The 14,148-nt window shown below is 46.7% G+C and overlaps 1 protein-coding gene across 1 annotated transcript in view; it reads left to right on the top strand.

The window, feature by feature from the left end:
- Nucleotides 1–4,702: 4,702 nt before the first annotated feature.
- Nucleotides 4,703–14,148, top strand: part of fam13a (family with sequence similarity 13 member A) — a 189,161-nt gene continuing 179,715 nt past the window's right edge. Inside the window, exon 1 of the mRNA XM_048603250.1 lies at nucleotides 4,703–4,991. Within this exon, the coding sequence (XP_048459207.1) occupies nucleotides 4,965–4,991 (27 nt within the window). The 5' untranslated portion in view covers nucleotides 4,703–4,964. The remainder of the gene's footprint in view (nucleotides 4,992–14,148) is intronic.

Raw genomic sequence — 14,148 nt, 5'->3', positions numbered from 1 at the left:
AAAGCTGACGTTTCAGGTTGAGACCCTTCTTCAGAAAAAACATTCTCCACCATCGGCAGTTCCTACTATCTCTCCACATTTTGATACTTCCTTCATTTTCACGACATTGTGTTAACTTCAAAGGCAATGTTTCAGTGGTAGTTGGCATCTGGAAGGTATCTGTTCACTGTTTGATTGTGGTGGGGTATTAATTGCTGATCCCAACCTGTGCTCACCTGAAATCCATACAAGTTGTTTCCAGCAAGGAACAGGAATATCTGTCCAAATCTACTCACAGTGCTGGTCTGGAAAAAAGCCTTGAGATGAATCTTATGTTTTTTTTTGCTAAGTCCAAGTTGGATTGGGATTTTTGGAGCGATTCACACCACCAGCAAGACTTCTTGCCATATCTTACCAAATGGACCTCATTAATTGCCTCCCACCCCATAGGGTACCTCTTGTCTGATCTGAGCCCCTTTACCACGCACCGTTCTCTGACCAACTCGGAACTCACTGAATATTTGACAAAAGACTAGTACCCTTTGTGCCCACGCCATCTTTAAAAGCCCTTGTGCACCCAGTCAAGCATCATCAGTCCAGAGCTCAGAGAGAGTAAGAACTGCCAATGCTGGAGTCAGAGATAACACGGTGTGGAACTGGAGGGGTAGGGGATATCTAAACCGATATCTATTTCAAGCCCACAGCTACCTAGACTACACCTCCTCTCACGCACCTTCCTGCAAGAATGCGATCCCCTAATCCCAATTCCTCCGCCTCCGCCGCATCTGCTCCCAAGATGGAGTGCTCCACTCCCGAATGTCCCAGATATCCTCTTATTTCAAGGATTACAACATCCCCCTTTCAGTGGTCGAAAATGCTCTCAATGTATCATTCTCCTCCACTTCCGCCACCTGCAATCTGACCCCACAACCAAAAATATATTTCTCTCCCTACCCCTATCTGCCTTCCTTAGGGATCGTTCTCTCCACGACTCTCTCAACCGCTCCACACTCCCCACTAGCCCCACTACCTCCGGCACCTTTCTCTGCAACCGCAGGAAGTGCTACATCTGCCCCTACACCTCCCCTCTCACTTCCATCCAAGGAACTTAAAAAAATTTCACATCAGACAGAGGTTCACCTGCACATCCGTCAATGTGGTCTATTGCATCCGCTGCTCCTGATGTGGCCTCTTCTACATCGGTGAGACCAAGTGGAGGCTCAGAGACTGCTTTGTAGAAAACCTGCACTCTGTTCGTGACAAATGACAACACCTTCCAGTTGCAAACCAGTTCAGCTCCCCCTCCCACTCCTTGGATGACATGTCCATTCTGGGCCTCCTCCAGTGTCACAATGATGCCACCCGAAAACTGGAGGAGTAGTACCACATATTCCGCCTTGGGAGCTTACAGACCAATGGTCTCAATGTGGACTTTACTTTCAAAATTCCTCACCCCCAGCCTCATCCCGTGACCAACCCTCCTCTCATCCCCGCATCCTTGACCTGATACAACCTGTCCATCTTCTCTCCCACCTATCCACCCCTCCCACCTCACTGACCAATCCCCACCATTGCCTACCTGCACTCACCAATCACCATCCCACCTAACTTCCCCAACCCCACCCCTCCTCTCTCTACTTATTTCAGAGCTCCCTTCCCCCTCTCCCATTTCTGAAGAAGGGTCCCGACCCGAAACATCAACTTTCCTGCTCCTCTGATGCTGCCTGGCCCGCTGTGTTCCTCCAGCTCCACACTGTGTTCTATCAGTCCAGAGCTGCCCTGCACAATTCCTGACATTTTCTCTGTACATAGCAGATAGGAGGAGAAATGATGCCCCACCCCCAACCCTTGCTTTGTGTGCAGGGTCATTCTCTTCCCTCAGGACCAAGAGGAGGGCCATGACATCAGACTATGCCAGTGTGGCCTGAGGTTTTGCCTGGGTCAGTGCAGTCTCAGCCCACTGGATGAGTGCACAATAACATAGGAAAAAGGTCAATAACCAACTTCATTCCATCAGCATAAGTGCCACCACCTTCTCTCCCATACATCACATTCACTCTGTCTCTGCAAATGCATCCACCTCCCATCAAGGCTCATCCTGTCCCACTCTCACTATTGCCTGTAACATCTTCCCCACCTGTCTATGTTTACCCCAACTCCCAACACTACTAACCATGAATGTGCTGCTATTCTCCCTCTCCAGATACCTCCCCACATACACCATCAGTGACAGTTGTGTTGTCTGCTTTCATCTTCTTTATTCCCTGCCTCTGTCTTTCGTTTCAAGAGAAAAGCAGCCTCCAATAAGGCAGCAAGAGTCAAAACAAGTGGTGGGTGACATTCAGCTCCTCAATCCATATGGGGAGAGGGTCCTGACTCTGAATCCCCTAAGTGGCTGACTGATGGTCTCCAAGCCTCCCCTTGACTCATTGTGCTGGTGTCCCGGAGTGAAGGCTATTCTCCTGCTGATGACAGCCATGAAGGCAAGACAGAAGCAATATGAGCTTGGTAGATCTTGCTGAGGGCCAAAGTGCACAAAGGCATTGCAAAGCAGGAATGCTGTGAGCATTCAGGTAGGCTCAGGGTGAGAGAGTACTATAACAGTGAATGAAGAGTCCAGAGATGCAGCCTGATCCAGTCCATGAGCTGAGAGTGTATGTCTGAGTGCACAGTGTCCTTACTGCAGTATTACAATAAGAGTTGCCAGTGCAGCCCAAGGTGAAAGATTAAAGTGCAGAAGCATCCTGTAAGTGGAGTGGAGATATGCCATGAGGATTCTTAGAGACTGGCAAATGTCAGATGTCAATGTGTGCTGCCCGTGGAGCATGCTCTGAGATATATGTGCCCACTATCCAACATGGAGATCCTTTGGACCAAGCAATGAGCTGGAGTCACCAGGAATCTGCTCTGACCTCCATATGGAGATTTTTTCAATGTCTAACTTATTTGGCATCTTGAGTAAGATGGGAAACTCAATACTAATGAGGTGAGTTTTGGCACTCATTGGGCTTTTAACAAGCAATAACCCACCTAACTTGGCAACTTGCCTGTACCTAGCAAGAAACTTGCCCCCAACTCTGATCTTTTGAGCACTCTAGCTCCCTTCAGCCCACCATTGGCTACCACTCCTCCAGGTGCCCAAATCCCATGCTCCAGACATCCCTCTATAAAGCTCTCCATCTCTCCAGCTTCCTCTCCTCCTTTAAGACCATCTTTAAATCTCAGTGTCTGGTTCTAGATCCTCCTTACATCTCCATCAGGACTTGTATGTTGTCTGTCTCCATCCCTGAAAAAGCACTGTGGAATACTTCTCTGTATTAAAGATGCTTTAGATGCAATGTCTCGCTCACTTTGACTGCTACCGTATAAAGGACAAACTGTGCAGGGGCCTGGTGCCTTCTGTCAGGACTTCAGCTTATTTGGGAAAACCCAGTCGCTCGGGGGAGGGGGAAGGTGGGAGGTAGCTGTGCCTGATATCCTTTATAATATCAGTCCAAGATGATTATGTCAAATGTAAACCGTGGCAAAGGTGGGACAATTCCTATACAGTGAGTCAAGAAGACACTTTCCCAAGAGTATCGAGGGATGTGTAAGAAATGTTGGCCCAGCCAGCAACACCCACATCCCCTGAATGAATGAAAGAAAATCAACCAACAGTACAACCAGTACATCCATTTGAACCACTGCAGTTTATGCACTGGAGGTAGACCCACAATGCCATTAGGGAGGGAATTCTAGGATTTTGACATAACAACATTGAATGAATAGTGATATATTTCCATTTTGGGATGGTGAATGGCCTGAAGGGAAACTTGCAGGTGCTGGTACACCCATGTATCTGCTGCCCTTTTCCTTCTAGGTAGTAGTGTTCCTGCATTTGGAAGGTGCTTTCTAAGGATCATAGGTGAATTTCTGCAGAGCACCTTGTAGCCAGTATGCACTGCTACTACTGAGCGTCGGTGGTGGAGGGAGTGGATGCTTGTGGATGTGATGCCAAGCAAGCGGGCTGCTTTGTCCAGGATGGTGTCGAGCTTCTCGGGTGCTGTTGGAGCTGCACCCATCCAGGCAAGTGGGGAGTATTTCCATCATACTCCCGACTTGTGTCTTGTAGATGGTGGTCAGGCTTTGGGACTCAGGAGGTGAGTTACACACTACAGCATTCGTAACCTCTGAGCTGCTCTTGCGGCCACCGTGTTTATGTGGGGAGTAGGGTTGAGTTTCAGGTCAATGGTAACCCCCAGGATGTTGACAGTGGGGGAATGCAGTAATGGTGACGTCACTGAATGACCAATCCAAATATGAATGGCTCGTCCGTTTCGGTTTCTGGGCAATTCTGAAGTGTACAAGACGAGTCAGAAGACAACCATTCGGGCTTTTTAACGGTTTTACTTCCTCTTCTGAGAAATCAGCCACAATTTGGTTGGGCGGGGCAGAACAGGCTGGAGGGGCTGAATGGCCTAATCCTACGATCCTGAGAGGCTGCAGGAGCATCTCTGACCTGGTGCTGAAGAGCTGGGAACGCAGTGTCACGTCCAGCCCTCATTTGGGGGTAGGGTGAGGCTGGGGGTGTGGGTGGGAGAAGGGGTGGGTGGTCTGACAGTTTCAGGGACTTTTTTGTGGAGACAGAGGCTGGCCTGGTCACGTGACCCGCTGTCCGGGCAACTTGCCAGCAGGATCAGATTTCTCACTCGGGAGCTGAAATCCTAGCTCTGTGTGTTTGGCTACAGACTCCTGCTGTCAACAGCGCACCAAGGGGAAATAAAAAGGGATTTCTAGCGGTTGTTGCAAAGTTCCGCCAGCTTCGTAGGAGCGCCCCCCTTGGAAAGTTTCCTTGTCTCAAAGTGTTGGGTGGGGGGCAGGACCATCGTTGCAACTCAGGCTGGACTGGGCTTCTCTGAGTCTTTCTCCTTCCTGCCCCACCCCTGCTGAATGAGTGCTTTTGGGCTGCAGTTCATCAAGTCTTCTTTGGATGCATTTCCTGGAAAATGGGAGCAGGAGCAATCACTGTTTGCGTGAGTACAGGCGGCCCATTGTGTTCCAGACTTTGATGCTGTGTAAAAACTGGGGAACGGCATCTCAGCCCCCCTCACTCTCAGTCCTTTTTACTCCCCAAGGCTGCTGAATTATTCAGCCCTCAATAAATCTGATTAACTGTTGCCGGCACCCCCAAAAGAGTGTCTGCAGCAAAGATAGCCACAGAAATCAATTGGATTTAATTGCTTCCGTGAGATAGCGTATCTGTGCTCGAACCTAAAGCTAAAAGAACAAGTTCTGAGGAAGGGTCACCGGACCCGAAACGTTAACTCTGATTTCTCTCCGCAGATGCTGCCAAACCTTTCTGTTTTTGCTCGTGTTTGGGCGAAAAGAACAAGTTGAATTTACGTAGTGCCATCAGAATGCACTAAAACGAGTCCAAAGGCACATTGCAGGAGGGTTTTCTCTACAAAGTTTCATACCAATTCCCAGATATTAGGGCAAACTACCAGAAGCTTGGGAGGGGCAGGTTTTGATAAGTTTAAAATGAGAGAGAGAGAGAGATGGGGAAGGATTTGGAGCGGGATTTTCCAGAGTTAAGGGTCTTGTCTGAAAGTACAGCCGACAATAATAGACCAATTAAAATCAAGGATACTTAAAGGGGACAGAACTGGAGGAATACAGAAAGCTGCGAGGAATGTAGGGTGAAGTTAGTTTTCAAGGTAGGGAGTAGTGTGGTCCAGGAAGGGTTTGAATACAAGAATGAGAGTTTTAGAATTGAGGTGTAGCTGGGCCTGGAGCCCCTGTGGGGCAGCAAGCACGGATTGATGGGTGGATGGTACTTGGTGTAAATTATGATATAAGTGCGGTGCCGGAAGTTCAAGGCTCAATTCTTGACTGACTTAATCAATCCCGTGAAAAGGACTAAGATCGTTTTCTTTCTCTCTCTAACCACCCAAGTATCTATCCCAACCTTTAGATCTTCCACTGTGAGTGTGGGCACCTTGTGGACTTTAGGTGAGAGTAGCGTTATGTCTGGATGTAATACTATACCATCTTGAGTAACTCATTCTCAATCACAGCCTAGCCTGACGTGTGACTGGTTTGTTGATAAGGGGTCAAAGGGTTATCAAAGGAACTGTAACTCGACAGGAGACTGCGTTCTTAATGCAGCATCGGAGAGGAAAGAAGACGAGATTTTTTTCAACCTGAAGTATGTAGACTGCTGGCTAAATTGGTGTTTCAAAAAGCAAAATTAAATGATATTTTAATGGATAAGAAACATGTATTTGAGCTAAATATCAGCCAGCTAGGATCTTATTGAATACCAAAATTGGTCTCCAGGGAATGAAGGCATCCAGCCATTTTTAAAATAATGGCAGTATGGACTGGGATTTACAATGGTAGATATTGTCCTGTTAATGTCAGGAGATAGGGGTTCCAGGAAGGGGCTTAGCTTACCCCCATTCCTGATGGCTTTTTAGTGCTGTTAATGTTTTGCTGCAAACACAAAGAGATTAAAACTCTAGGAATAGTCATAGAGATATATAGCGTGAAAACAGACCCTTCGGTCCAACTTGTCCATGCTGACCAGATATCCCCAATAAATCTAGTCCCATTTGCCAGAATTTGGACCATATCCCTCTTAAACCCCTCCTAATCATATACCCATCCAAATGCCTTTTAAATGTTGTAATTTTACCAGGCTCCACCACTTCCTCAGGCAGCTCATTCCATGTATGCACCACCCTCTATGTGAAGAAGTTGTCCCTTGGGTCCCTTTTAAATCTTTCCCCTCTCACCTTAAACCTATGCCCTCTAGTTTTGGACTCCCCACCTCAGGAAAAGACCTTGTGTATTTACCCTATGCTCCACAGCTCAGGCGAGGTCAGTGGAAAAGCCAGACTCAGATGACATTTCTGAGCAATTTCCTGGGCACAGTTCTCTCTGCTGCAGGAAGATGGTGAATTTTAAACAGTGCCAGGGTTGATCAGAGATTCAGGGGGCACGGGAGGCAGGGTTTTCAAAGGCCGATCTGGAAGTGGCAGCTGAGGCAGGAATGTATCCTGTGCCAGTGGGAGGGCACTACCATAACCCATGAAGGAAACAGGCCCATAGTGGAGGGGAGCACAGTAGCGGAATGAAGACATTCAGGTGGCACACCAAGGGGTTGGAACCCAGAGGGACGAAAATGCTTGGAGACAAAGGTACTGGTTGTATTGGACCACCATTTTGAAGCATAGCAGAAGTGTTGGACGCGTCATTTGTTGGTTTTACTCTGGGCAGGCTTTGAGGCTGTTCCTGATCACAGGCCTCACACTTCCACAATGGCGGCTTGGCAACAGTGATTCTTCATTACAAAACTGTTCAGAGGGCAGGACAGAGGAGAGACCTACTTCCTTGATCTCCCTGGCCTGTTGCAGCTCCTTTTTATTTCAAAAATATACTTTATTCATAAAAATATCATTTTATTTACATACATAGTCACTAAAACAGATCGCTTCTGTGCAGTAGCATATCAAGGAAACAAATGAACATTGAAGTTTGACTGTATCCAGCAGATGAAACAAAGGCATTTATTTCATGTACAAGATTATATTTACATACATTTGAGGCACTGGGAGGTTCTGATAACTGTACAGGCGCCCAATTAACTTCAGCAGGAAAATCTCAGATGGCCATCTTTCCCCACTGTGCCTTGGCAGCAGTTGGCCCAAGCTTTCGTGCATCCCTCAGCACATAGTCGTGGACCTTGGACTGTGCCAGTCTGTAACGGTCAATTGGCATCAACTCCTTGTTGTGGAAGACCAACAGGTTTCAGGCAAAGCAAAGAGCATCTATCACCGAGTCGATGGTCTTCCAGACGCAGTTGATATTTGTCTCGGCGCGCATCCCCGGGAAGAGACCGTAGGGCACAGAGGCCTGCATCATGGAGCTGCTCGGGACAAACCTCGACACAGCCCACTGCATCTTTCTCCAGACTTCATTCGCAAAGGCACATTCTGGAAGGAGGAATGCAACAGTCTCTACACCACTGCCCCCCTCCCCCAACCCCGCCATAGCCGCTTTGAGGGCAGCGTGCGATGGCACAGAGAGTCCAGGGTCAGGGGCACAGTGCTCCAATCCCGAACAGAACATCCTGCCCTTGGCAGAGCTCGGAAAGGACCAGGGGAGTAGGTTTCTCCCTTTCAGACAAAAGAGACAAATCACAAGCAGCAGTGAAAAAAAGGGTGGGGGATGGACCTGTGGGAGGATTATCAGACCTCTTTGAATGGCAGAGCAGCCTCGATGGACTGAATGGCCTATTTTTGTTTCAACACCTTATGGTCTAACGCTGGGGGAAGAGTTGTTCTTGTGCTACAGTTGGCTGTGTCCCCCTGAATTCCCCCACCCCTGTCTTCGCCCCTCAGAAGAACCAGTTTCTCTGCTGACTTCAAACTGAGAATGAGGGTTGGAAGAAAATATGTGAGCCGACTGTTTTTCCTCCCTTTTGAGTGGGCGCTTTGGAAACCTCTCAAATTGAAACCAGATGCCAGGGCCCTGGCTATGAAATTGAATATTTGTTTTAAAATGTCTCATTCGTACACCACCCCACTGTGCAGTCAGTACTCACAGAGTTGTGGCCTGGAGTCAGTCCATTCCCTGACAGAGGGAGAAGTGTAATGATAACAGGGTAGATCATGAGAGAAGGTTTGCCCCTGACTGGGGAATCTGGAACAGGGTAAGCTCAATATTAATGCAGTCACTTGTCGCAGGAGACATGTCCAGCCCAGCCAACATATCTAGGTATGGATGGACTGCCTTATGATGAAAGATTTTTTTTTGTATTCATTCACGAAATGAGGATGTCACTGGCTAGATTTATTGCCCATCCCTAATTGCCCAGAGGTCAGTTAAGAGTCAACCACATTGATGTTGGTCTGGAGTCACATGTGGGCCAGACCAGGTAAGGATGGCTGTTTCCTTCACTAAAGGACAGTAGTGAACCAGATGGGTTTCTTTGACCATCAACAATGGGTTCGTGGGCATCATTAAACTCATAATTCCAGATTTTTATTGGAATCTACCATGGCAGGATTCAAACCCAGGTCCTCTAGATTAACAGTCCAGCAATAATACCACTGGCCATCACCTCCCCATGTATGTTGAGTTGGTTGTGCCTGTAGTCATTCAAATATAGAAAAATGAGAGGTGACCTTATTGAAGATTCTTACTGATTTTGACAGGTTGGATGTGGAAAGATTGTTTCCCCTTGTGGGAGAGACTAGGTCCAGAGGGTATCATCTCAGAATAAGGATTGCACATTTAAGACAGAGATGAGGAGGAATTTCTTCTCTCAGTGAGTAGTGAATCTGTGGAATTCTCTGCTGCAGAGGACTGTTGAGGCTGGGTCATTAAGTATTTTCGAGGCTCCGTGAGACAGATTTTTAATCAGTAAGGGAATCAAGGACTATGGGGAAAGGGCAAGAAAGTAGGGTTGAGGATTATCAGATCAGCCACGATCTCATTGAATGTGGGAGTAGACTCAATCACTGAATGGCCTACTTCTGATCCTACGTCTTGTATTCTTAACCCTGGGGAAGGGTCTCAGTCTCTCGGCAGTGGGAGAACCTCCCTCCTGCCCACCTACCCCGGATTTGGTCAACGGCCTGTGTGTGTGATTCCCAGTCTCCACCAACTGGATGTCAATTAGACCCAATGACGATCAAGCCAATTGACACCCATTGACCCTGAGCCTCTACAATTTGAGCCTCTATTATTTATTAGTCACTTGTGGGTTCAATGGGAGTTGCTCAGATTTCCCACACCTTTTGGAAGGCTATTAGTGCTGTTAGATTGGCCAGCAGTCCCACCAATTAACCCCTAGTCTGTCACCAATTGCGGGACAGGAGATTGGAGGGAGGCTATTGATAGACGTCCCATCCAGCCTTCAGACGCCTGTGGCCTGGGGTCTCACAATAATCCTGGGTCTCTGGTGAGTGCATTGAGACCACTTTCCCCCATTCCCACCAGTGCTGGTGGCATGAGGAGCCTCTGATTGGAAAACAGCTCTTGATGGGGTGGGCACAATGCTGCTGGGGTCCTCAATCCTACGTTGGTCACCTAAGTGCCTTAAAGCCACTTGCTTCCATCAGGCCCTTCCACCAAAATGCTAAAGTGGGAATTTTGGCCAGGGCCACAGTCTCAGACAAGGGGGTGGACTATTTAGGACTGTGATAAGGAGAAATATTTTGCCTGAAATGGTTGTGAATCTTTTGCAATCTCAAGCCCAAGGAATTGTGGGTGCTTGGTCATATTCAGGGGAGAGATCCAATAGATTTCCTTTTGGCACGAAAGGAATTACAGAAGATAGGGATAGCGCAGGAAGATATGGTTGAGGTAGAAGACCAGTAGTGATCTTCTTGAAGGGCAGAATGGCCTACTGCAGCTCCAATTTCTCAAGCCTTGTGATGTGCAGCCTATGACTGGTTCTACCCAGGATTTAGAGTCCCACCAGCTCGGTTGCTCGGTTGCCCGAGAGCTTCCAACTGTATGAAGCTTGTTGTTGGAGTGCCATTGCTGTAATTGGAGATTCAGTTTCTAGGACTGGTCAACTACAGGATGAGGTCAATGCACCACCGCCAACACGTTGACTAGTGCTCATATCTCGCTGACTCTTACTGACACATTCCTGGAAGCTTTTTTCACGTAACCTCCAACAGGCAGACCATTAGATCCTATAGCCACCTTCCCTTTCTCATTCTTTTTTTATAACTAGTGAGAAAAAAGGAAATGTACAAAGAAAATGAACGACATGGAATTATGTGTAGTGCCCCAGTGAATTTGTGGCTCGTTACAGTGCATTGGAGATTAATTTTCATCCCCTGGAGCTGGAAAATTCTGAAGGAGAAAATAAATCTCCATCTGGAGAGGCAGGGTTTGATTGGAGTAGTCAGCAGGGCTTTGTCAGAGGGAGGTCATGCCCGGTGACATTTTTCAAGGAGGTGACGAAGCGTGGAGATGAGGATAAGTGCTGTTTTTCAAAAATTTGTTTGTGGGATGTGGACGTCACTGGCTGGCCTTGACAAGGTTATGGTGAGCTGCCTTCTTGAACTGCTGCAGTCCACCTTCTGTGGATTGACCCACAATACAATTAAAGAGGGAATCCTAGGATTTTGACCCAGTGACAGTGAAGGAACGGCAATATATTTCCAATTAAGAATGGTGAGTGGCTTGGGGGGGATCTTGAAGGTGGTGGCATTCCCATGTATCTGCTGCTCTTGTCCTTCTGGATGGAAGTGGTCGTCAGTTTGGAAGGTGATGTATGAGGGTCTTTGGTGAATTTCTGCAGGGCATCTTGGAGATAGTTGATGTAGTTTATAGGGATTTCAGTAAGGCCTTCAACATGGTCCCAAATGGGAGACTAATAAAGAAGTAAAAGCACATTGGATCCAGGGTAACTTGACAAGTTGAAACCAAAGTTGGTGGGAGTCAGATAGTGATGGTAGAAGGCTATTTGTGTGAATACAGACCAGTGGAGTGCCACAGTTTTGGGTCCCCTATTGCTTGTGATATACATAAACAACATAGATGAGAATACGGGCAGATAATAAGTTAGTTTGTGAGTTGAAATGACTTGACAAAGCCGGTATCCCATCACCAAGTCACCCTTTCCTTACATGTACATAATACATGACACTGACCCAGCTAGCTCAGAGCTGGCTCCTAGAGAGAGTAGAATCCCTGACACTCCTGTTTATATCTGTCAGCCAGGACTCCCTGATTGGACCAGGTAAACAGCCCCAATCAGGGAACTCATATTCTATGAGGTCCACCTGGCTGACCTCGTTACAATCACTACATGAATGACAGAAAGGTTGACCAGGTGGTTGACAGTGAGGAAAGAGGTCTTAGGTTACAGAAGGATAAAGACTGATTGGTCAGAAGGGTAGTTTAGTTGCAGATGGGATTTAACCCTGATAAATGTGAGGCAATGCATTTTGGAAGAAGTAACAAGAGAGTACTCAATGAATGGCAGGACACCAGGAAGCTCAGAGGAACACAGAGATCTTGAGGTGCTTGTGCAGGCCTGGTTAATAGGGTAGTGAAGAAGGCATAAGATGACTTGCCTTTTTCAGTTGTGGCATACATTATAAGACTAGAGAGGTTATGTTGGAATTGTACATGTCTTTCGTTAGGCCACAGCTGGAGTACTATGTGCAGTTCTGGTCACCATATTATAGGAAGGATGTGATTGCACTGGAGGGGGTGCAGAGGAGGTTCAACAGGATATTGCCTGGGATGGAGCATTTTCATTATGCAGAGAAATTGATAAACTTGGTTTGCTTTCTTTGGAACAGAGAAGATTGAGGAGGGACCTAATAGAAGTGGAGAGATAAACTGTGATGGACATTAACAGAGTGGATAGAAAGTAGCTGTTCCTTACATTGAAGTGTCAATAACAAGGGGGAACACTTTTAAAGTGAAAAGAAGGCAGTTCAGAGGTGGATTTGAGGGATATGATTTTTTTGGTGGTGGGCTTTTGGAATGCACTGCCTAAGTGGATAGTTGAAGTGGGTAACCTCACAGCTTTTAAAAAAACTACTTGGACGAACACTTGAAGTGTCATAACATTCAAGGCAATGGGCCTGGTGCTGGGATGTGTGATTAGCATGGATTGAGTGTATCTTTGGCAATACAGACTTTGGATGGACTGAAGGGCCTCTACTGTATTGTATGATTCTGTGACTCCTGGACAATCCTGGAAACTTGCCAGCCCCGCAGTTCATTGGGAATGACAGATATGAACATACAAATGATTTTGAAGGTTGAGTAGGCCATTCAGCCCCTTGAGCCTGCTATACAATAAGATCATGGATAATCTGACTGTAGTGTCAAATTCATATTCTCACCCATCCTTGATAATCCTTCAACCCCTTGCTTACAATAGTCTATCTACCTCTGCCTTAAGAACATTCAAGGGCTCCACTCCCAGCACTTTTTCAGGAAGGAAGATCCAAAGATTCATGACCCGGTGCTTCCTGTTTCATTTTATACATGTGGTTGGGAGGGGTGAGGGTCTCTGCGTGTGGACCTCAAAGGTATGTGCGTGGCAGTGGCTTCCAAAAGCAGGCGTAGCACTTCAGCAAGCTGATGATGTCAACTGGCATAAGCGGCACCTTGGAGAAACCCTGGGAACACTGTCTTAGAGTCCTTTGTATGAAAGTGTTCTGGAACATGTATCCAATTCCAATGAACTTGCAAACATGCGGCCATATATATTGTTGAAAGGAACAGAATACAGCGCTGTGGAGATAAAGTAGGGGGAAGTCATTGAATATTTTTGAGGCTAAAGTAGAAAGATTTGTGATTAACAAGGTTGATTGCCAGGGGGTTGGGGGGAGGATGAGCAGGAATGTGGAGTTGAGACCTCTGTCAGATTAACCATGATCTGGTGGAGCAGCCTGGATGGGCTGAATAGCCTACTCCTGCTCCTAATTCATATGTTTATAAGAGAGGGACTAATTGGACGGCTCTTTTAAAGAGCTGGTACAGACGTTATGGGCTGGATGGCCTGCTCTGGTGCAGTATTATTTTTATGATTCCATGAATTTGCACAAGCCATTCAGTTCAACAGGTTTTGTCTTAATTTTATGCTGCACATGACTTCTACTCACTCTCACTTTGACTCACTCTACCAACATAATCGACTATTCTGATCCACCCTTGTGAGTTTACCTGGCTTCCCTTTAAATGCTATTCACCTGATCTAAACCGTTCCACATGGCAGTGCACTATACATTCTCTACTCCAGTTCGTCATTGTAAATTGAATATCTTATTTTCATGGTCTACAGTTTTGGAGTTGTCTAAACATGGAAACATCTCTGTGTCTGGCCTATTGAGCCACCCCATCATAATTTTACAAACATCTATCAAATTATCCCTCAGCCTTCTGTATCTAGGGAAAAAATTCCCAGTTTCTTTAAGCTTTCTTGACAGTTGCGGATCCATTATTGTCTTGTATTACGATCACCAGGCATTCTCAGTATGTAATGAGGAGCTACAGATTAATATAAAAACCAAACGACCTGCGGATGCTGTAAATCAGGAACAAAAACAAAGTTGCTGGAAAAGCTCAGCAGGTCTGGCAACATCTGTGGAGGAGAAAACAGAGTTAACGTTTCGGGTCCAGTGACCCTTCTTCAGAACTCAG

The sequence above is a fragment of the Rhincodon typus genome, chromosome 1 (assembly GCF_021869965.1).
Source record: "Rhincodon typus isolate 14 chromosome 1, sRhiTyp1.1, whole genome shotgun sequence".
Taxonomy (NCBI): Eukaryota; Metazoa; Chordata; class Chondrichthyes; order Orectolobiformes; family Rhincodontidae; genus Rhincodon; species Rhincodon typus.
Note: the sequence above shows the minus strand (reverse complement) of the source record. Positions and strands in the feature narration are given on the sequence as shown.